At 35.6% G+C, this 24,947-nt stretch overlaps 1 protein-coding gene and 1 non-coding gene across 2 annotated transcripts in view; one reads left to right on the top strand and one right to left on the bottom strand.

Moving 5' to 3' along the window:
• Slc15a5 (solute carrier family 15 member 5) overlaps positions 1–24,947 on the bottom strand; it is a 94,467-nt gene that overhangs the window by 11,929 nt on the left and 57,591 nt on the right. The window contains exon 8 of the mRNA XM_027955913.1: positions 603–711. Within this exon, the coding sequence (XP_027811714.1) occupies positions 603–711 (109 nt within the window). The remainder of the gene's footprint in view (positions 1–602; positions 712–24,947) is intronic.
• LOC139705288 (U6 spliceosomal RNA) lies at positions 7,129–7,235 on the top strand. The gene has a single exon (XR_011707205.1). It is a non-coding gene; the product is annotated as a U6 spliceosomal RNA (small nuclear RNA).

Raw genomic sequence — 24,947 nt, 5'->3', positions numbered from 1 at the left:
AACCCGGAAGCGATTGATATTATTGTTTCTATTTCACATGTGTGAAAACAGACATCCAGAGAGGTTAGAGAGTACACAGTCATCCAAGAATATGTGGGATATGGAATGACAATGACCGGATGGTAGATGATACATATGCAGTCACTGAATGGTCTCAGGTGACTGGCTAAGGGATTTTTGCACCATTTTCAATTGACCTTGAAATGGTCACTGCTGATTTAAAGGCCTGAATGGGATCCAAATCTCAAGCATCATTAGATTCCTAGCTATTTGTTTAATAAAATTTGCTTTTAATGGTAATGATTTATTCATTCTTATTATCAGTATGATTATTTCTAATTTTAAAGTGTTACTATGTAATGAAGAACAAAGTCTTATTTTATAATGCGTTTTAGAATTGAGTAAAGCACTATTTTATTAGGAGGATCGGTGGGAAAGTGAAGTCTAAAGTGAAATTTCTTGCTCTGAACAATCTGTTAAATTTCTGTAATGTGCTGATATGTCCATTCATGGCCTGCTGGACTCCCATTGGCTCACTGATGGTTCCCGGACTAATATTTCATGGACTCAGAAATTGTTCATCTTACCACACACTTACTTACCTTTGCGAAACACTCCAGAATCCCAGGACGTTCAACAATGTTAATGATGCCAGCAAGAAGAAGAAGCTTTCTAAATTGCCTTTGTTTAATGTGTTTGGAAACCAATTGCCTGTTTGGAACAAATGTAATTGTTATTCAACTGCAGAGTTGTACGTTTCTGTGAATATTTTATCATTCCACAATTCATAGAGCTTTATTCGCTTCAATAATATCTACAAAGCAAAAAGCTCATCTAAGACTTTATTGTCAACATTCATTTAATTCTGTAATTAACAGTAAAATGATAAGCAAAGCACCCCAAATATTTTGAGGTAAAAAACCAAACCCTGGGTTTGGAAAGTAATCCTGATTATGCTATTAATTTGTAGGAAGCATGTTTGTCTTATTTATCCGTATACTTTCAGTATCTAGAGCAGTGTCAGGCACATGTCAATTGTTTAGTAAATATGTATTGAATGAATGCAAAAAATTTCCATGATTAGAGAGTCTGTTGCATTTGCTAATTGTTAGACAGGTGAGATAATGCAGGTAGATGATAGGTGTTACATTGTTTTAACAACTTAGATAAATCGAGGGCTATTTTATAATACAATGTCCCTATTAGTCAAATTACTTCAATTGCTGATTGACATGGAGATTTTCTTTTGACTCAATGAGTAATTTCTTCAATTTAATACCCCCCAATAAAGTATCCCCTCTTGCTTATGAGGTCAAATTGAGTATATACAAACTTATTCAGGATTCAAGGCAATTGCTTTAGTTTGCTCTTAAATATTGAATATTGATTTAAATCATTGCTATAATTTTCTTTCCATTTTCTATATCTACATGTATCTATATACACACTCAACATATCTTTAGTGGTTTCTGATACATTACTATTCAATATATTATATATATTACATATGCAACACTCAATTTAAAGCGATACTTCAGAAATAGCAATGACATCTAGTATTAACAACTATACTACAGATATATAATATTATAGAATGTTGAAGTACAAACTTTATCCTTACTGAGAGAACTTAATTCAATTATAGTTCTGAATGGGTGGAATATTTTTTTAAAAGAATTATGCATTAGGAGAGCAGAAACAGGTCAACCTTGAACATTGAAATGCCAACACTTTGGCATTTTGTTGCCTTTTTAAAGGAAAAGCTCCTACAATGGGTGAGGAAGGGGAGTCCGGGACCACAACAAACAGTCTGTGCCTAAAAGGTTGGACCTTCAGTGCCATCTTTGGCAAATGGGTTGTGGATTGCTACTTGCGCTGTAGCAATTGAGAGGCCATTGTTTCTTCGTCTTTCCCTTGACAGTGCAAATGTTTGAGTGGGATTTGAGTTAAATGCTCTGTTCAAGGTTGATAGCCAGCAAGTGCATAAGCACGACAGCTGTGATTAATTGTGCCATTTCCCATTTAAAGCTGTTTCTCTTCTGTCATTTAACTTCCCAATGACCATTATTGTGGATCAACCATGAAAATTATCTTGTGTCCATTATAGTCTTGGACCCATAAATAAAAGTTGGTACTGAGTTTAGAGCTATTATGCAAGTTCTACTTCCCCATTTTATTAATTTGGTGCCATTACAAAGGAAATTTATGGTTTTATTGCCGTGTTGACATGATGCCTTCATCTGGTGTTTAAATGAGCAGTTTGAGTATTTCCCTACATACCTGTGTATTGGATATTGGGTGGCTCTTGTGTGTGTGCCTGTGTGCGTGCGTGCATGCACAAATATTTGGAACCAAATATTTGGTTGCACTTAAATGGGGAGAGTTGGAGTAGAGGTCAAGATAAGGTGAGATAACATTCCACTTATTTTCAGGAAGAACTAAACTATCCTGCTAGTCCTATTCAAATAGTCCTATTTTCTTTTTCTCTTGAATTAATATCCCAATCATATTTCTGTCCTTTTCATTTCACATCAGCACTTTGCATGTCATGCGATTATACCATTTTATCACCGTGTTTCTCTGGCTAGAGTAAGAGGAGTTTGCACAGAGTATGTGAAGCTTCAGAATTAACATGACATTAATTCTTCTTGGAGCATGAATTTTGGTCCATAATAAGTAATTGAAAAGACTATCTTTATAATATAACAAAGTCAGATGAGGGAGAAGAATATAAATTTTGTAAGATCTTTAAAGGTAAAACATAATATTTCTAAGAGATTGTGCAATTACAGCAAATACCAGCCTTTCAGGAGACAATACCAGATCCACTGGCATGCCAACATTCTTGCTTCTGTCACTGAGGGGACACCATGGCAGGCACAAATGAGAAGCACTGTGACTTGGTATATGAAATGTGGGGTGTCAGGACAGAAGGATGTAACGCTAGCAAGGTTAGAGGAAGGTGGTAGAAATTTAAAGGTATACACAAAACAATTTTGAGAAGACTTATTTAGGAAATAAAAATGGAAGACTGCCATATCACCTATTCAAATTCCTGATAATGCTCTTGTGTTCCTTCTTTGATATCATTTTTAGTGTTCAGCTGTCTTGGCAGTGCTGACCTTCACTCTGGTTCCATATTCTTTACTTATTTAGCTATAATGTGACATTGTCTACAGAGCTAACTTACATAGTGAACTCCATGGTAAAGAGAACCATTGTTTGAATTAATTGCATGGGACAAAAACTAACAGCAAGATGGACAGAGATTTTTAGAGCTTGGCTTTACCTATATGGATATTATCTATGTGAAGAGGAATATGGGGTATAAAATGGGGTCTCAGGCAGACAGATTTTGAAGTCAAATCTTGCTTCTATTATTGGGCAGTTTTGTTACTGAGCAAGTAACTGGACCATTTGAGCCTCCGTTTCTCCTAAAATGATGACATCAATACCTCCTTTGATGAGTTGCTATGAGAAGTAGAAGAGATGATGGTTACCAAGGGCTGGACCCAGCAGATGCACTCCATAAACTTAGATTATCACCCCCTACCCCGTCCCTTTTAGAGGTAGCTCACACGAAAATCAGATAATCAGAGCCCGATCTTGGGCTTGCTTTCTGTTGGATCTTTCCTCATGTTCTGTGTGCCTATTTTTTTTTTTTATCATTATCTCAGGACTGGTTGTAAAATGTTCCATTTAACATTGTCAGTTGACTCAGCTCTTAGGTACTATAACTTTATTTTAGTAGCTTATAAACTTTTATTGTCGTAATTCACATTTGTGCCATTTTTCATCTGACATTTCTAGTAGCTGATTGAAACCAGGAGCATCCCTGCAAAAGGAGACAAAGACTTCAGGTCTTGAATGAGACTAACTCAACTTTCTAGGACTCTGCTCTTGAGGACAGGAAGGGGACAGCATGAGAAAGAAGGGCCCACATAAGAGTCTGGTGGCTCATTCATCAATGCTCACAGCAATCCCTAGTTCTGTGTTAATAATGTAAACTGCTAGTTTGTAATGAGTGTTAGACTGTTGAGGTAGCAGAGCACCGGTGAAATACTTGGCATTGGGTGAAATACTTGGCATTGTTCAGAATTCCCCCAAATAGCACTTACTCAGCTTTATCTATGTGTTCATTGAAAATCACTTTTTAGAAATTTCCATGCGCCAGGAAGTGGACATTCCAAGTTGCTTAAGAGAAGAAATTAATTAGAAAGGGACATGATACTAATACTCCGGAGCATTAGACTAAATAAAACTAAAATGTTTCTATTTATTTTAACTTATATGGCCATTTTAGTAATAAACAGACCATAGAATCCTCTAGACCAGTTCTTTTATTTTATAGACTGACTCACAGAAAGGTAAAGCAAGGTAGGACTCAGCAGAGCCCTCATCTTCCCGCCCTTACAACAAAGGTCCTGTGATAGTCCCTTACTAAGGGAATTGCCATTGTTATGACTTTTCTTAGCTCCACAGTTAAAAATGTCCAGGTGGCAGTCTTTGAAATAGCTTTACCCAAGTTCTTTCTTAAACACCCAGTACAATACAATACAAATCCTGGGACTCACATTCAACCAACTGTGTGGGCTTTGAAGAAATTTACATTACATTTACAGTTGTTAAAACTTTATTGAGAAACATATATACATGGAGGCCCACACATGCTATGTTCCTGAAAAAACATGACGTTGCTAATATGAAAGGGAAATACATTGTATTCTACTCCGATTGTATGCCCTATATTTGAGGCCATAAATTTCATGTTCTGCTTTGAGTGTCTCAGCCTCACAGAGCCCCAAAGGCCTAACTGTGTGTTTCCCAGTTCTCGTTACATATGCTCCCCATCCCGAAGGAAAAGTTCCCACATGATTAGTTCCCCTCTTAGCCAGATCAGCTGCAGTTTACCTAGGCCACAAGCTGACAGATTTCACTTCCCTGCCAGCCCTCAAGATCATTCAAACAAACCAATCATGTCCTTCTGTAGGAATCAGGGCTCACCACATTCCTTTGTTACTGCAAAACCTGCACCCTATGCACCCTGCTTTTTCACTCTATTGTTGGGCACCACCCCTGTGGGATCCTGCATGGCAAACTGAACCCTCTTCTCCCTTAATGTAAGTATATATGACCAGTAAACTGCTGTAATTCATCTATGTCCAGTTCAGAAGTATGTTTTCAGCCACCTCATCCTATTTGGGGAGCAGTGGGGAGTGCCTTCCTTACCAAGTTGACTAATAGGAGGTGACCAGAATATGCTCCCACCACAGAAATCAAGGTCAGTTCTAGAAAGAATATTAGTAGCCATGACTCTGGTGCATAATTACTGATTTTTTTTTCTGATGGAAAGGAGGAAGGAGTATTCCTAGCTCTTCCTCTACACCACTACCCAGTACCAAATATTTCTACATCAGGGAGAGCAACTCCCATGAAACCACAGGACAAGAAGCAATGAGAACAGAAGACAGGCAGGGTATGCTCCATCAAGGAGGTTTTATACTCAGAATTAAAATGTAGGTATGAATTCTGGGTGGATAAGATAGCCAGTAATGCTTGACACTGTAGTCTACAATCATTCTATCTGAGCAGTGTTAGGGAACCTGAAGGTGCTATGGTTAGACTTCTCACTTTAGCCAAGCAGTCTAGTTGCTACAATAACTTGGGCTTTAGTGGCACACATTCACTGTAGACCAACAAAAATATCTACACACACTTCCAATTGATAAACTTGGCCTCAGTAAATCTCTCCTTTTGAAGAGGAGTAAATAGAAACAAGACCAATATGGGAAATAAAAATGATTATAATACATATAATTATCGCTGCTTACAAGAAACAACCCTAGCACAGAATGGCAAAGTTAAAATAATACTAAAAATGATAAGGAAGAGGAACTCATAAGAAAAAGAAGGGGAAAAAAAACTAGTATGTTTTCATTGCTGTGTCAGAATTCCAGAGAAAGTAAATTTAAGGAGGAAAGATTTATTTTGGCTTATAGCCTTAGATATTCCAGTCCTCGGTCAGATGGCTCCATCTGTCAGCTCATGGCAGCTAGAAGCAGGAGGTACATGAAGGTGGGGGAGAGAGAGAGAGAGAGAAAGAGAGAGAGAGAGAGAGAGAGAGAGAGAGAGAGAGAGAGAGAGAGAGAAGGACAGGGCCAGGAACAAGATATAACCTTATATCCTTCCAAGGCACACCTCCAGTAACCTTTTTCTCTAACTAGGTCCACCTCCTATAGCTTTCAGGTAAAGTTTAATTCAAAGGGACCCCAGGGAACTTTTTATATTGATATAAAGCACAATCTGAATTGAAGATTTGTTAATGGACATATCTTAAGTAATGAAAACAAAACAAAATCTTTTGGAAATATAGGATAGAATAGAAAAGCAATTCTTATGAATAGTTATATCACACTTGTCAGTTTTTTGGTGGAACAGGCAAAATAGCTAATAACATGGAAAATCAGAATAATGTGATTGATAAAAGTTTAAAGAGCACAACATTGTTTAATATAAAGAATATACCCTTTCATAAAATCTGAAATAAATCAATAGCAAACAAAAACTCCTAGAAATTAAAGACATGGCTCTCCAATAACAAATTGGTTAAAGTATAAATGTATAAATAAGATCTATAATCACAATGTAGTTAGAAAATGAGAAAAGTAGATTTACAAATTTAGAGATGAAAATTTTGCTCAGATATACATTTAAAGGCACATAGGTTTTCTTATTTATTTATTGTGGTATTGAAGATGGAACCCAGGATTACTCTACCATTGAGTTAAATGCCCAACCTTTTTTTATTTTCTTATTTTGAGACAGGGTCACACTAAGTTGCCCGGATTGGCTTCAAACTTGCTATGTTCCTGGTTTAGCCTCCATAGTCACTGAGATTATAGGCATGTGTCACCGTACCCAGCTCAGGTTTTCATTTTTAAAGTAAGAATAATGATGAATGAACTAAATATTTAAGATTAAAAATTTAAAAATAAATATTATAGATCTAAAGAAAGTAAGAGGAAGGAAATAAACATGAGGGAAGCAAATCAATATATTAAAATAGATTTAATAGTTTTAAAAGCTAGTGAATCATTGAAAGAAAATATAACAAAATACATAAAACTGGTGCTCGCTTCGGCAGCACATACACTAAAATTGGAACGATACAGAGAAGATTAGCATGGCCCCTGCGCAAGGATGACACGCAAATTCGTGAAGCGTTCCATATTTTTATATACAGAACAAAGAGAAAATATTAAAAGCTACAAGAGAAAGGAGGCAGATTACATTCAGGAGTAAACCAATAAGGTTAACAACGGATTTTTCATCACAGATGCTGAAAGCGAGAAGATCCTGGAACAACGTATTTCAAACACTGAAAGACAATGGATGCCAACCAAGAATTCTGTATCCAGCAAAATTAAGCTTCAGGTACGACAACGAAATAAAAATCTTTCATGATAAACAAAAGCTAAAAGAATTTGAGCCAGAAAACCAGCATTGCAAAGCATCTTGAGCAAAACACTACACGAGGAAGAAATGAAAAACAATAACCAAAACCATCAGTGGGAAGTGCCTCTATAAAGACAGAGGGCGGGGGGAAAGCTAACCATGGAGAAACAAACTAAATTAAAAAAAAAAAAAAAAGAAGATAAATAATCAAACATGGCTGGAAGTACAAACCATATATCAATAGTAACTCTAAACGTTAATGGCTTAAACTCTCCAATAAAGCGACATAGGCTGGTAACATGGATTAAAAAAACAAATTCAACAATATGCTGCCTCCAGGAGACACATCTGATTGGAAAAGACATACACAGGCTGAAGGTGAAAGGTTGGGAAAAAATATACCAAGCACACGGTCCTCGTAAGCAAGCAGGGGTGGCCATCCTCATATCGAATAAAATTGACTTCAAGACTAAATTAATCAAAAGGGATAAGGAAGGACATTATATACTGTTAAAAGGAACCATTCACCAACAAGACATAACAATTATCAATATTTATGCACCAAATAATGGTGCTGCGACGTTCATAAAACAAATTCTCCTCAAGTTCAAGAATCAAATAGACCACAACACAATAATTATGGGTGACTTCAACACACCTCTCTCACAATTGGACAGATCCTGCAAACAAAAGCTGAATAAAGAAACTATAGAACTCAATATCACAATCAACAACCTAGACTTAACTGACATATATAGAATATATCAACCATCATCAAGTGGATATACTTTTTTCTCAGCAGCACATGGATCCTTCTCAAAAATAGACCATATATTAGGCCATAGGGCAACCCTCAGTAAATATACAGGGGTGGAGATAATACCATGCATTTTATCTGATCATAATGGAATGAAACTGGAAATCAATGATAAAAGAAGGAAGGAAAAATCCTACATCACATGGAAAATGAACAATATGTTACTGAATGATCAATGGGTTACAGAAGACATACAGGAGGAAATCAAAAAATTCTTAGAGATAAATGAAAATACAGACACAACATATCGGAATCTATGGGACACAATGAAAGCAGTTTTAAGAGGGAAATTCATCGCCTGGAGGTCATTCCTCAAAAAAAGGAAAAACCAACAAATAAATGAGCTCACACTTCATCTCAAAGCCCTAGAAAAGGAAGAGCAAAACAACAGCAAATGTAGCAGAAGGCAAGAAATAATTAAAATCAGAGCGGAAATCAACGAAATTGAAACAAAAGAAACTATTGAAAAAATTAACAAAACTAAAAGTTGGTTCTTCAAAAAAATAAATAAGATCAACAGACCCTTAGCCATGCTAACGAAGAGAAGAAGAGAGAGAACTCAAATTACTAACATACGGGATGAAAAAGGCAATATCACAACAGATGCTACAGAAATATAGAAGACAATTAGAAATTATTTTGAAAACCTATATTCCAATAAACTAGAAGATAGTGAAGACATCGATAAATATCTTAAGTCATATGATTTGCCCAGACTGAGTCAGGAGGACACTCACAACTTAAACAGACCTATATCAATGGATGAAATAGAAGAAGCAATCAAAAGACTACCAACCAAGAAAAGCCCAGGACCGGATGGGTATACAGCAGTTTTACAAAACCTTTAAAGAAGAATTAATACCAATACTTTTCAAGTTATTTCAGGAAATAGAAAAAGAGGGAGCGCTGCCAAATTCATTCTATGAGGCCAACATCACCCTGATTCCGAAACCAGACAAAGACACCTCAAAGAAAGAAAACTACAGACCAATATCTCTAATGAACCTAGACGCAAAAATCCTCAATAAAATTATGGCAAATCGGATACAAAGGCACATCAAAAAAATTGTGCACCATGATCAAGTAGGATCCATCCCTGGGATGCAAGGATGGTTCAATATACAGAAATCAATAAATGTTATTCACCACATCAATAGACTTAAAGATAAGAACCATATGATCATCTCGATAGACGCAAAAAAAGCATTCGACAAAGTACAGCATCCCTTTATGTTCAAAACATTAGAAAAACTAGGGATAACAGGAACTTACCTCGACATAGTAAAAGCTATCTATGCTAAGCCTCAGGCTAGCATCATTCTGAATGGAGAAAAATTGAAGGCATTCCCTCTAAAATCTGGAACAAGACAGGGATGCCCTCTCTCACCACTTCTATTCAATATAGTTCTCGAAACACTGGCCAGAGCAATTAGACAGACGAAAGAAATTAAAGGCATAAAAATAGGAAAAGAAGAACTTAAATTATCACTATTTGCAGATGACATGATTCTATACCTAGCAGACCCAAATGGGTCTACAAAGAAACTATTAGAGCTAATAAATGAATTCAGCAAAGTGGCAGGATATAAAATCAACACGCATAAATCAAAGGCATTTCTGTATATCAGCGACAAAAGTTCTGAAACGGAAATGAGGAAAAACACTCCATTCACAATATCCTCAAAAAAAATAAAATACTTGGGAATCAACCTAACAAAAGAGGTGAAAGATTTATGCAATAAAAACTACAGAACCCTAAAAAGAGAAGTAGAAGATGATCTTAGAAGATGGAAAAATATACCCTGTTCATGGATAGGCAGAACTAACATCATCAAAATGGCGATATTACCAAAAGTTCTTTATAGGTTCAATGCAATGCCAATCAAAATCCCAATGGCATTTCTTGTAGAAATAGAGAAAGCAATCATGAAATTCATATGGAAAAATAAACGACCCAGAATAGCAAAAGCAATTCTAAGCAGGAAGTGTGAATCAGGCGGTATAGCGATACCAGATTTCAAACTATATTACAGAGCAATAGTAACAAAAACAGCATGGTACTGGTACCAAAACAGGCAGGTGGACCAATGGTACAGAATAGAGGACACAGAGACTAATCCACAAAGCTACAACTATCTTATATTTGATAAAGGAGCTAAAAGCATGCAATGGAGGAAGGATAGCATCTTCAACAAATGGTGCTGGGAAAACTGGAAATCCATATGCAACAAAATGAAACTGAATCCCTTTCTCTCGCCATGCACAAAAGTTAATTCAAAATGGATCAAGGAGCTTGATATCAAATCAGAGACATGCCGTCTGATAGAAGAAAAAGTTGGCTACGATCTACATACTGTGGGGTCGGGCTCCAAATTCCTCAATAGGACACCCATAGCACAAAAGTTAATAACTAGAATCAACAAATGGGACTTACTCAAACTAAAAAGTTTTTTCTCAGCAAAAGAAACAATAAGAGAGGTAAATAGAGAGCCTACATCCTGGGAACAAATCTTTACTCCTCACACTTCAGATAGAGCCCTAATATCCAGAGTATACAAAGAACTCAAAAAATTAGACAATAAGATAACAAATAACCCAATCAACAAATGGGCCAAGGACCTGAACAGACACTTCTCAGAGGAGGACATACAATCAATCAACAAGTACATGAAAAAATGCTCACCATCTCTAGCAGTCAGAGAAATGCAAATCAAAACCACCCTAAGATACCATCTCACTCCAGTAAGATTGGCAGCCATTATGAAGTCAAACAACAACAAGTGCTGGCGAGGATGTGGGGAAAAGGGTACTCTTGTACATTGCTGGTGGGACTGCAAACTGGTGCGGCCAATATGGAACGCAGTATGGAGATTCCTGGGAAAGCTGGGAATGGAACCACCATTTGACCCAGCTATTGCCCTTCTGGGACTATTCCCTGAAGACCTTAAAAGAGCGTACTACAGGGATACTGCCACATCGATGTTCATAGCAGCACAATTCACAATTGCTAGACTGTGGAACCAATCCAGATGCTCTTCAATAGATGAATGGATAAAAAAAATGTGGCATTTATACACCATGGAGTATTACGGAGCACTAAAAAATGACAAAATCATGGAATTTGCAGGGAAATGGATGGCACTAGAGCAGATTATGCTTAGTGAAGCTAGCCAATCCCTAAAAAAACAAATACCAAATGTCTTCTTTGATATAATGAGAGCAACTAAGAACAGAGCATGGAGGAAGAGCAGGAAGAAAAGATTAACATTAAACAGAGACATGAGGTAGGAGGGAAAGGGAGAGAAAAGGGAAATTGCATGGTAATGGAGGGAGACCCTCATTGTTATACAAAATTACATATAAGAGGTTGTGAGGGGAATGGGAAAATAAACAAGGAGAGAAATGAATTATAGTAGATTGGGTAGAGAGAGAAGATGGGAGGGGAGGGGAGGGGGGATAGTTGAGGATAGGGAAGGTAGCAGAATACAACAGTTACTAATAGGGCATTATGTAAAAATGTGGATGTGTAACCGATGTGATTCTGCAATCTGTATTTGGGGTAAAATTGGGAGTTCATAACCAACTTGAATCTAATGTATGAAATATGATATGTCAAGAGCTTTATAATGTTTTGAACAACCAATAAAAAAATAAATTAAAAAAAATACATAAAACTGAAAAATCCAATCAGGATACATGACAAAAAAACACAGAGGAAACAATAAGGTTTGGTTATGAATATGCAACATTACTGTCAAATATTATGGAAATGGAGTGATTATTTGTGAAAATATTTATTGCCAAAATTAAGCCAAGAAGAAATGAAAATACTTAATAGTCAATAAGAATGAGGAAAAGTCATAAAGAATGATCTTCAAATGATACATTAGGTCAGGAACAATGGCACATGCCTGTAAATCACAGTTATTAAAGAGACTGAGGAAAGGAGGATCGCAAGTTTGATACCAACCTAGGCAACTTAGGGAGACTGTGTCTCAAAATAAAAACAAAAATTAAAGGGCTGGGGATGCAGCTCAGTGGTAGCATATCCCTAGGTTCAACCCCCAGTACTGGGGGATATAAAAAAAGAAAGTCTGTTGACAAAAGATGTGTAAGTATCATCGTAACTCCAATGGTATTTTTTTCACTGAAGTGGAAAAAAACAATCCTAAAATTCATTTGGAACCACAAGACTCCAAATAGCTAAAGCAGACTTGAGCAAGAACAAAGCTAGAGGCTTTGTTCTAAATATACTACAAAGTTAAAGTAATCCAAACATAAGGTACTGGCATAAAAACATTTACATAGACCAACAGAGCCCAGAAACAGAGCCCACAAACCTGCACATTTACAACCAACTGGTTTTTAATAAAGGTATAAAGAACATGCAATAGAAAAAGGACCGTCTTCAACAAGTGGTTCTGGGAAAACTGAATAACCACATGCAGAAGAATGAAATCAGACTTAACCCACAAAATATCAACTTGGAATTGATTAAAAACTTAAACCTAAGATCTGAAACGTAAGATTAATACAAGGAAACCTATGTTTTCTTGTATTAATAAGGGAAGGGAAGCTGCTTCAGGGATACTGATCTGGACAATAATATCTTGGATATGATCTCAAAAGCACAGGCATAAAAGCAAAAAATAGACTAATGGGTTCATTGTACTAAAAATCTTCTGACCAACCAAAGAACACAAAAAAATGCAAACAAACAAAAAGAGCTTAGCAGAGTGAAGATACAAATCCACAGATCCACAGATTGGGAGAAAATATTTGCAAATCTTATGTTGGATAAGGGGCTAATATTTAAAATACATAAGGAACTCCAAAGTTCTCATAAATACAAAAAACTGAATAACTCAATTTTTAAAAAATGGGCTAAAAGGCTGGGGTTGAAGCTCAGTGGTAGAATACTTGCCTACTATGTGTGAGGCCCTGAGTTTGATCCCCAGGGTCCGGGGGTGGGGGGGAAGCAAAGGATAGATATTTCTCACAAGAGGTATACTAGCCAACAGATACAAGAAAAAAGGCCTGTTGTCACAACATCAGGAAAGATAAAAACTGAAGCCCATAGGAGATATCATTTCAGATGTGTTAAAATGGCTATTGCTATAGTTTGGATCTGGAATGTCCTCCAAAGTTCCATGTTTTAAAGGCCTGGTTACCAGCCCGTGGCACTATTGGGAATAGGTAGAACCTTGGGAAGGTGGGTCACTGGGGCGTTTGCATTAAAAGGGATATTGGCAAGCAGATATCTTCTCTCTCTTTGCTTCCTAGCTGCCATGAGGTTAACAGGCCTCCTTGGATGCTATGCGTTCCCACTAGGATGCTATGCGCTCCCACTAGGATGTTATGCTTTGCCACAGACTCAAAAACACTGGAGTCAAATGACTGTGGACTGAAATCCTGAGACAAAGCAAACCTTTTCTCCTTACAAGTTGATTATCTCAGGTATTTTGTCACTAATTCAGCTATTACCAAAAAGATGAAAGATAAGGGTTGGTGAGGCTGTGTTGCAGCCATTACTGAAAATTGTAAGGGGGTTCCTCAAAACACTAAATATAGAATTACTAAGTGATCCAGAAATCTCAGTACCGTGGATATAGCTAAAGGAATTGACATTAGTATGTTTAAGAGATGTCTGTACTCCCATGTTCACTGTTGCATTATTTGTAACAGCCAAGACACAAAAACAACTAACCTGTCCATGAACGAATTAAAAAAAAAATGTGTTACACATTCATAACACAATACTATCCAGCCTTAAGAAAATTCTGATATTTACAACTACAAGGTTGAGGATATAATATTGTATTAAGCAAAATAAACCTGTCATAGAAAGACAAATATTCCATGATTTCAGTTACATATAGAATCTAAAAACGGCAAACTCAGAAGCAGAGAATAGACTGGTGGTTACTAGAGGCTCAGTGGGAGACGGAAAGATACAGAAAGATGGACATGTTGGTCAAAGGGTAGAATTTCATTTTGACAGGAAGAGTAAGTTCTGAAGATCTGTTGCACAGCATGGTACTATAGTTAATAATAATGAATTGAATATTTAAAAATAACTATAAGAGGGAATTTTAAATGTTCCTAACACACACACAAAATAACTATGTGAGGTACTGGATAAGTTCTTTAGCTCGATTTGATCATTCCACTGTGTCTACATGTATCAGAATATCACTGTACTCCCTAAATACATATAATTATTATTAATCAATTCAAAATAAAACAAGGAGACATTAGGTCCTGAATGTATCTCTTAAGTTTCATGGAAAAACTGGGTATTTCATCTGGATTTGTTCAGAACACAGCAAAAGAATCATAATTGCTACCACATATTACCCCTTGCATGTACAAAACAATGATTTAATATTGGAAAAAACTATTAATTAAACATACAATAATGATAGATTCAATAATAAAAACAATTAGGTGATCTCAAGAGCTAATTAAGAAACCTCCAAGAAAATTTAACTTATTTAAATCTCAGAAAACAAGAAATTTCTTATGATAAAGCACATCTTTTAGGATACCTTTATAAATCTACAATATACTTCATAGAAAAATACTAAAGATGCATATTAAAGTCTTGAAGAAGATAAAATGTGACTGCTCTGGAGTTTTGAATCCTGATAGCAGAAGAGGAAATATTGTAATAAGGAGGGAGGTGGGCAAGGAAAGATGAAATATTGGGGAATGACACTGGCCAAGTTATATTGTCCTATTGTGTGAGTGTACAAATATGTAACAAGGAATCTCACAATTATGTATAACTATAATGCACCAATAAAATATGGAAAATATATTAGAAATAAGGATAAAAATTATATCTATTTAAAGATGAGAAAATTTTGCTGAAAACTTGAAGAGATCAACTTATATACCCTTAAAATTTGATAAGAAAGTTTAAAAACTTTTGTACAGATGAAGACATGAACATTAATAATTTTACTATATAATAATGATAATCCCAGCAAATTGTAGTGAGGGGAAACACTAATTGCAAAAGAAAAAAAAAGATCATAAAATTCCTGCAATATTATCAACAAGAAATTCTGAGATACATATGAAAAAAAGAAAATTTATTGAACTGAGTTGAAGAATATTGAATAAGGGCTGGGGTTGTGGCTCAGTGGTAGAGTCCTTGCCTAGCTTGTGTGAGGACTGGTTTCGATCCTCAGCACCACATAAAAATAAATAAATAAAATAAAGTTATTGTGTGCATCTACAACTAAAGAAAAATATTATAAAAAGAATATTGAATACATGATAAAGCCATGTAGATGGGGAATAAAACTCAGTGGTGGAGCACTTTCCTAGCATGAGAAAGGTCTTGAGTGCCAACCCCACTACTTCAAAAGAAAGACACAGGATATATATATATAATATTATATGTAAATATAATATATTATATATATATATACACACACACACACACATAACATTGTAAAGACTTTAGTTTTTAAAAAGTAAAAAAATGTTTTTTTTCATTTTATTGAAACAAGATAAGTTTGGGTAAAACTGATAAAAATAATTCTAAAATTCATCTGGAAGTATAAACCAGATAGAATGTGGTATCAATAATTGAAAAATAACCATAAAGAGAACTGTGATTAGTAACACCATTTGACCCAGCTATCCCTCTCCTCGGTTTATACCCCAAAGACTTAAAAACAGCATACTACAGAGACACAGCCACATGAATGTTTACAGCACCACAATTCACAATAGCTAAACTGTGGAGCCAACCTAGATGCCCTTCAATAGATGAATGGATTAAAAAAATGTAGCATATATACACAATGGAATTTTACTCAGCAATAAAAGAGAATAAAATCATGGCATCTGCAGGTAAATGGATGGCATTGGAGAAGATAATGCTAAGTGAAGTTAGCCAATCCCCCCAAAACAAATGCCAAATGTTTTCTCTGATATACGAGGTTGATTCACAGTGGGGTGGGGTGGGGGAGCATGGGAGGAATAGATGAATTCTAGATAAGGCAGAGGGATGGGAGGGAATGGGAGGGCGAAGGGATTAGCAAGGATGGTGGAATGTGATAGACATCATTATCCAAAGTACATGTATGAAGACACGAATTGGTGTCAACATACTTTATATACAACCAGGGATATGAAAAACTGTGCTGTATACCCGTAATAAGAATTGTAATGCATTCGCTGTCATATATTTAATCAATAAAAAAGTTCAAAAAAGTAATACCATATACAAAATATATCATAAAATTATAATAATTAAAAGGAATATGATATTAAGCTAAAGTCAGGTGACAGCTAAAGGGAATAGAACAGAATAGTCCTGAAATAGTTCTAAGATAACATGGGAACAACATGTTAAAAGATATATTACTAATTGCTTAATTTAATTCCATTCATTCTATAGTTATGGGATATTTATGATGTAACCAACTTTTCACAACATATACCAATTACATTGTAAAACAAGTTATTTGCTTTAACATCACAATGAAATTCACTTGGAAAAGAAAATTAAATTTAAAATGTTAAACCATTAAAGTTCCACAACCAGTGATGAATGAAATAAAATTAATCACAGTGAAAAATATTGACAGATTTTATGACATATACCAGCAGAACCTGTGTAAAACAAACTTGTGTATAAAATTACAATATTGAGTCAAAACCAGAAAACTACTAGCAATAAATATGACATAAGACACACATATAAACCATAAGAAAAAAAACATGAACAGTCCAAAAGAAAAGTGAGCAAAAGACATGACTAAGCATTTCATGAAAGAGGAAAGATACAAATATTCTAAAAAAAATAAAAATTTCAATTATGCATTTTAAAGAATACAAATTAAAGTAACAATAGAGTATCATTTTTGCCAATTTGATGACAAAGATCAAAACACTACTATGCTCACGTGAAACTAATACCTCGGAACAAGTGTTCCATCAAAATGGCAACATAATTGATGCAGACTTTAAGAAAACAATTTTGCTTTACTTCCCTATCATCTGACATTATTATCCTCACAGAGCGAATAATCCCATTGCTTCTTAACCTAAGGAAAAAACAAGTGAGGTACCCAAAGACAATATCAAAAAAGGCTCACCTAAGTAACATTATAAGATTGAAAAATTGGAAACAACCTAAACTTTCCATAAGAAGGGATAGGGTGTGTGTGTGAATGATGATATATACAACACAATTATCAAAAGAGACCTTTTTTCTCCTTGTAGTTCTGAATGTCATGACTGTATGCTCACAATATTATTTAAGGGAAGAATGAAAGGTGGGGACTTGATATAAATTTGTTGAATGAGCATTCAGCAGGATTTATGTAGACCCTGATTTAGTTTAAAATCTATCTTCACAAATATAAATTTAATTACTACACACATGCACACATACACAAATAGAAATATATTGAAAGAAAATTTACCCAAATCATAATTTGGCCTTTATCTTTTCAAAGTCTTCCCTCTCCTCTTTTGTTATTTGGATATATTTAGTCATATATTACATTTACAGCAAAAAATAAATTTAAAGCCAATTCGTCAAACATACTGGAAAAATTTGACTTCCAAAAATCGTTTCTGATTAATTTTGAAATGACAAAGAGGGTTGGTTTCCCCTACCACCAACCCTAACAATCAGTGATTCACTAACATCAATGAGACACTACTCTGTATAAATCACAGATTTACCAAAAACCTCAAGTATGCATGGCATACTTTTAAGGGATATCCCGTTTAATTTTTGATTCAAAACAAATTTCTGCTCTTTTTTTTTTTGAGGAAAATACAATATTTCCTCCTTTTCACTAACTACTACTTAATTTTGAATGTAATATAACTTAGAAAAATCTTAAATTATATCTCTTAGAAAATCTTCAAATGATAGCTGGACACATGTGCAACTATTTCTCACAGATCTATTATTATTATTATTATTATTAAATATTTATGTTTTAGTTGTAGTTGGACACAATACCTTTATTTTATTTATTTATTTTTATGTGGCACTGAGGATCAAACCCAAGGCCTTGCACATGCTAGGTGCGTGCTCTGCCGCTGGGCTACAACCCCAGCCCTAGATTATTATTTTTTAAAACCAGAGATTGAACCCAGGGTGCTTAAGCACTGAGCCACATCCCCAGCCATTTTTACATCCTATTTTGAGACAGGGTCTTGCTAAGTTGCTTAGGACCTCGCTTAGTTGCTGAGGCTGGCTTTAAACTTCTGATCCTCCTGCCTCAGCCTCCGGAGCAGCTGGGATCACAGTTATACACCATCACACCTGGCCCATTAGATTTTTTTAAAAAGTAATTTCATGGTGCTGGTAACCTTGCAAACGCACAAAATTGTTGACACAAAATTGAAATGGGTTTTATATCCTGCTTTATTTTAAGCACACTTTCACTTCACTATTGCTTTTTGCTTGGGAGCAAAGAAGTGTGCAATTACAAAGAAGTACTAGTCATTCTCCAGGGTGGATATACTTCTGCACCATGGGAAATAAACCTAGGGTAGTAAAAAGAGCTTTGGAATCAGGAACCCACCATTGCTATATAACTGTGGCAACTTATATAACTTTCTGAGCTCATTCTCTTCTTTGATATATTGGGGCTACAAGTATCTACCCCCAAAGAATTGTGACGATTTAATGAAATAATATCTTTGTGAAATGCATATAGCAAGGTCTGCATATAACTGACACTTAATAAATGTTAATTTCTTTCCTTCCTCCTTTCAGTAACCTGATTTAAATGCTTCATTTGAGATTCATAGCTCTCCTACCTGAGTTAATTTTTAAAACACATTAATTTTCATGATACCTGAAGGAAATAATACCTAACAACTGAATTCTAACTTGACTTTTCTCCAATTTTTCATATTTATCTAATAAGAACTCACGTTATTATTACCTTTAATTTACAGACAACGAAACAGAGGCACAGAGCAGCTGAACTGTTTGCCTAAAGTCATATAAAGGAGACAGAATAAATATTTGTTGAATGAGTGGATGAGCTGAGTTTGGGCCTTAGATCCACACATGCTCAATACTTTGCTCTGGATCATAATGTCTGCATTTTGACTTCAATTTGCATTTTCAGTTCTTGGGAATTGTGGATAAAAATGCAGTCAGGTTGCTGTTTCCAGGAAGGGACACTGTGTCTTTCAAAATTGGACAGAAATCACTAGGCATTGTTCACCTGAACTGCAGAGAGAACAAGCGTGGATGATATTTGCCATAACAAGCTTTCTTGTAAGGGTGAGTTCATTCTTTTGAAGAGCATTGGGAGGGAAAAACCCATCAAGATAGTGTGTTCTCATGATGATTTCAATGAATTATCATGGAAATGAGTTTTAGAAGAGAGGTAATGCTTTGTGATAATAGCCCGATAATGCCATTAGCTATGAACTGTAATTGTAATAGCATTAGTCAAATGAATATATCTGATATTAATTTGAGTGTCAAATATTTCTATAAGGTTCTTCTTGTTAATTAAACATCAGCCTTGGCATTATTAATTCAGTATCTAGTCAGTGCTTGCACATAGTAGGAACCCAATATGTATTTGTAGACTGAATTAATAAATCAGTCTTTAAGTGGAGTTATTTAAAATAGTAAAATATTAAATTTGAATAATTTCATGGACAGAACTAAAATTGATTTTTTGCCTAGGAGCTGCTTGTTAGTACAGTCTGTCCTTCATTTGCAACTCTACTTAGTTAATAGCAAAGACTTATTAATTTCAGAATTTTAGAAGAAAGCCTCTCTCATCTTTTGCATATTTGGAGGGAAATAGCCTTTTTTTCTCAAATGATTTTAATTCAAGTATAGAGTTCATGCCTTTTATCCTGTGTCATTTTAAAATCTAGAAGACATTTTCTGGCTTGCCTCAAGCACCTGAATATCAGTGAGCGTAATCATGCTTTTAGTAGTTTGGAATCACTGTTCATGATTACCAACACCAACTGGGCTTTCAACACTGACAGTGATCTTGACACCTGGCTTCTAAATCATCTTTTCTTGCTCTCAGCAAGTCCATCACTCTCTGCTCTCTCACTCCTCATCCTCATCCCCTTTGCTCTCACAGGTAGATTACTGCATATTCATAAAGGGAGGTGGGGGTTGGGGGGCTTCAAAGGGAGACTCCAGCCTCTTCCCAGTATTAGAACTATGTATCTCTTTGCATTTGTACCATCTTCTCTGTTGTCTTCTGTTTCAGTGCAGGAAAAAAGATAGAAATCAATCTCTCTTGGGTAGTTCCCAACAAAACTCCCTGTCCACTTTCTTAGGTTCCTGCTTTCATCAGTTCTCTCTTCTTTCACCTGCATTTTGAACTTCTCCATATATATCATGTATTATCATCAGTTAAATACACTCAGGCATCTCCCCAAAATAAAGAAGTATCTTCAACCCACACATAAAGTTCCCAGATAAAATACAGGATTCCCAATTACATTTGAATTTCAGAATAATAGTGAGTTACTGTGGATTAACATATTTAGCATGTCTTAAATACTTCATAAATAGTTTTTTTGTATATGCTCCCAATATTGCATGGCACATGTTTAAATACTGAAAAAAAAAATCTTTCACTGTTTGTCTTAAATTCAAATTTAACCACTCATCCTCTATTTTTATTTGCTAAATCCAGAAGTCCTACCCATATCCCTTTCTAACCACCACTCATTTCTTAAGTCTTCTGCAGCCCCAAGTTCTTCAGAAGAGTTACTTGAACATGATGTCTTTATCTCCTTACTACTAGATATTCTTCAGCCTACTGCAATCTTTGCATTTCCATTTCACCATTGAATGGTTCCTATTAAAGTTATCAGTGACCATAATGTAGCTAAATTTTATGGACACTTTCTTCATCCTACTGATTTCAAGTAGTATTGACACATGTACCATGCCCTGCTTGAAACAATCTTCTTTTATATTTAGTGCACACACATACACATTACCTGTGTGAATGCATCATGTGCATATATACGCACATGCGTGCACACTCACATACTCATGTAAATATACATATGTGTGTATGTAACATATAGGATACGCCCTCTCCCCAGCTGCTGTCTTTCTTTGCCAGGCTATTTCATCTCCATTCAGTCTCTAATGTCGAACATTTCAGATCTAAACCCTGGGCTTCTTTTTTCTTCATTCTTAATATCCACACTAGGTAATTTTATTTAGTTTTATGATTTCATTTTTATGTCAAAGGTTTCCATGTTTATGTATCTAATCAAGGTCTTTATTTCTGAGCTCCAGATATTTCTATTTAGATGTTCTGTGGTTATGCCAAACTTAGCATGCGAAAAAGTGAATGAGTGACAAATTTTAAAATCCATTCTTCTTCTAGTCTTCATTTAGTAAATGGAATCTTTGCCCACCCAGTGAGTTACTCAAGGCAGCTGAGATGCTTCTTTGGTGCCACCTCCTCCCTCCTGCATCCTACTGCATCCTAACTATCAAAACCATCACTAAGGGGCTGGGGTTGTGGCTCAGTGGTCGAGTGCTTGCCTAGCATGAATGAGGCACTGGGTTACATTTTCAGCACCACATATAAACAAATAAAGGTCCATCAACAACTAATAAAATATTTTAAAAAATCACTAAGCACTTTTTATTCTACCTTTAAAATAGAGCTTATCCCCATTCACTTCTCTCCACATGCCTTCTCCCTCTCAGGTTTATCACTTAGATTTGACTAAATTGCTTCAATTACACCCTTCTTGCTTCTCCCAAATCATTCTTTTTTTTTCTTCCAAATTATACTACCTCCACAGATCTTAAAACACCAATCGAACATATCACTCATCTAAAATTTTTTTATGATTTATTATTACATTCAAAAATTTTAAAAAATGCCTGTAAGCCGGACATTCTACATGATTTTTTTCTTTAACTCTCCAACTTGACTTCATGGCATTCTCTCCTTTTCTGGGAAAAAAAACCAGCCTTCTCTGATTTTCCCTTATGCATCTAGCAATTCTCTACCTCTGGGCCTTGTTAAATGTGCTCTCTATCAGAAATATATCATACCTAGGCTCAACACACTAAATACCACACATCCTTCTTGTTTCATGTTCCATACCATTTCTAGGCACTCAGTGTGGATATGCATGTGTATCTAAGCTACCTAGACTTATAAATTTGCCATATAGAGAAGGAGGCTCTACTAATGACATGGGTCCGTGAGGCTCTGAAGAATCTCAGAGTACTGCTTCATAGCATCTCATTCCAGTCTGGACCAGGAATTAAATTTGAGCAGGACAACTGAGCTTTGGATTTATAGAATACATTCTTTTTTTCTGAAGAATTTTAAAGTGTCACGCCAAAATACAACATACCAAAACATCATGCCTATGACATCATTGTGTGTGGAAGACTTTGCATCTAATTCTGACTGATGGTCATGAGCAGAGTTTGCCAGTGGGAGTTGGTGGGGGCCTGTCCAGTTAGCTACAGGAATGCTGTCACTGAGCCAGTTGACAAACAAATAGGCATGTTCCTGGCTCAATGTGGGTTACTGGGTAGCAGGCCACTGCTTTTCTTCTCTGAACCTAAAAATCTGCAGTCTCAAAACCCATAAGAAGTTGGACCTGAGTGATAGATCTGAATTGGAAGAAACATCTCTCTGAGAAAATAGGCATGGGCCCATGAAATTCATTTTTTTTTCTAGATGCATAAATATTGTCTTCTTTCAAGTTAACTGCAACTGCAAATTTCTGTTTCAAGAGTGACTCAGTGATTCACGCTGACATGGCTGTCACTGGCCTTAATACTCACAGATGTTAAATGAGCATTTTAAAAGATCTCATTTTTAATTTAAAATGTTCTTTATTTGAATTAAACAGTGAAATTCTTTGTGCCTCTCCTGAATTCCAAGGAGGAGGGACAAGGAGATCTACAACTTGACCTCTTGATTTTTGCCCAATTTTCCTTTTTCTTTTAAAAATTTTTCTTTGGATGCTTCCATCATCTGCACGCCCATAACTAAGATGTCATTTTTCACTGAGTTCTATTTTGTTATTTTTGTCAAAAGGTAAGTTTGAAGTCATGAGTGTAAGAAAATTGATCGTGCTGCTAATGGGATACAGTCGAAATAGGCAGTTTGACTGACTTCTTCACTCTCTATATTAGCATTGCTACTTTTAGATAAACTATTCCTGAAATGATTAGTGTAGGAGGATGGGTTTAGTCTTGTATCTTCTCCTTTAAAGCACTCAGAGTTAGAGATCCCAGAAGGATCAGTTTTCTCACTTGTACTGAAAATGTCACTCTAACAGTTATCTGTCTGCACAGTCAAGTTTTGAGAAATCTTTTGAATTTACCGCATTCACACCATTCTCCATCATGGTGCTAAAAATGACTAATGTAGCTTGGAGACTGGGAGACTGTGTTAGCTGATCTTCCTTTCCACTCATACACCAACACTCACACACACTCTCAGGCAGACATGCTCAGCTGACATAAATCCTTAAAGGTTGAAAATATCCTAAATGCTAAATGGAATGCTGAGGGGGTAGGGTGCCTAAATATAGACTTGTAGTGTTTGTTTCATTATGATCAGTTCTGTTTAAAAAATTGGGCTGGTGGTTTGACTGAATAGGCTGTTTTAAGCGAAGTGGGCCATTCTAATGTATGACTTAATTTTATATTAAAAAAGTTTGGCATTGAAGTTTTAAAATACTTTAATGTTATTCTTTTATCATTTCTGAAAAAAGTAAAGAGCCTTGTCCCCTTTTTTTTCATTAAGAGGAAACAACCTTAGAGAGATGATGACCTACCCCAAAGTGATATTTATTGTCAAAGGTTCACTCTCTTTTAGGGATCCTAATTAGTCACTACAAGCCAGTACAGGATCATGAGAATCAGATTATTGAAATGAACCTCCTTTCCTTTCTTGAGGAACAATATTGTGATGGCTAAAGGGACTGTCACAAACACAGATATATTCCAATGCCAGAAAAATATATGACAAAGTCTCCTGTGATGTCATTTAGGGAATGATTGAGAAGTGTGTGGGCTGAATGAGAGTAATTAGGTGAGTTGGGAGTTGATTACAACCAAAAGACGGGAATTAATTGATTGTCATTAATTTGCAATGAGGTCTGTAGGAATTTTCCATAAGGTTCTATTTTCAGTCCTGTCCAATTCAACAATTTTATCAATTACCTGGAAGAAGTCTAGGGACTTGCTTACTAAATTTGCAGATAACACAAAGCTAGCAAAGAAGATTAGTAATTCACTGGATGACAGAATCAAGTTTCAAAATGTCTGTTATTTAGTTTGATGGGTTGACATTTATTAAGGAAGAAGATAAAGTCCTGCATTTAATTAGAAAAAAAACATTGTGATGAGTGGAGCTGAACCCAGAACAGCTGCAAAATAATAATAATAAAACATTTCACGTTTTAATTGACCTGATGGTGTGATGTAACTACGGAAAAAATCAACATAATCTCTGTTGACATTCTGAGAGACAGTGTGTCTGTGTGTCCAGGCTGATAAAAGTTATACATCTATCCTGTTTGTACCTATCTTGAGTATTGTGTTTGATTTTGGAAACCATATTCTAAGAAAGATACAGGCAACTTGTTTGTTTAATGGATGGAGGGGCTTTGAGACTGAAAAATGAGGAAATCATGCAAT

This window comes from Marmota flaviventris, chromosome 3, assembly GCF_047511675.1.
Source record: "Marmota flaviventris isolate mMarFla1 chromosome 3, mMarFla1.hap1, whole genome shotgun sequence".
NCBI lineage: Eukaryota > Metazoa > Chordata > Mammalia > Rodentia > Sciuridae > Marmota > Marmota flaviventris.
The sequence above is the reverse complement of the archived record's forward strand: the minus strand, read 5'-3'. Positions and strand labels throughout refer to the sequence as shown.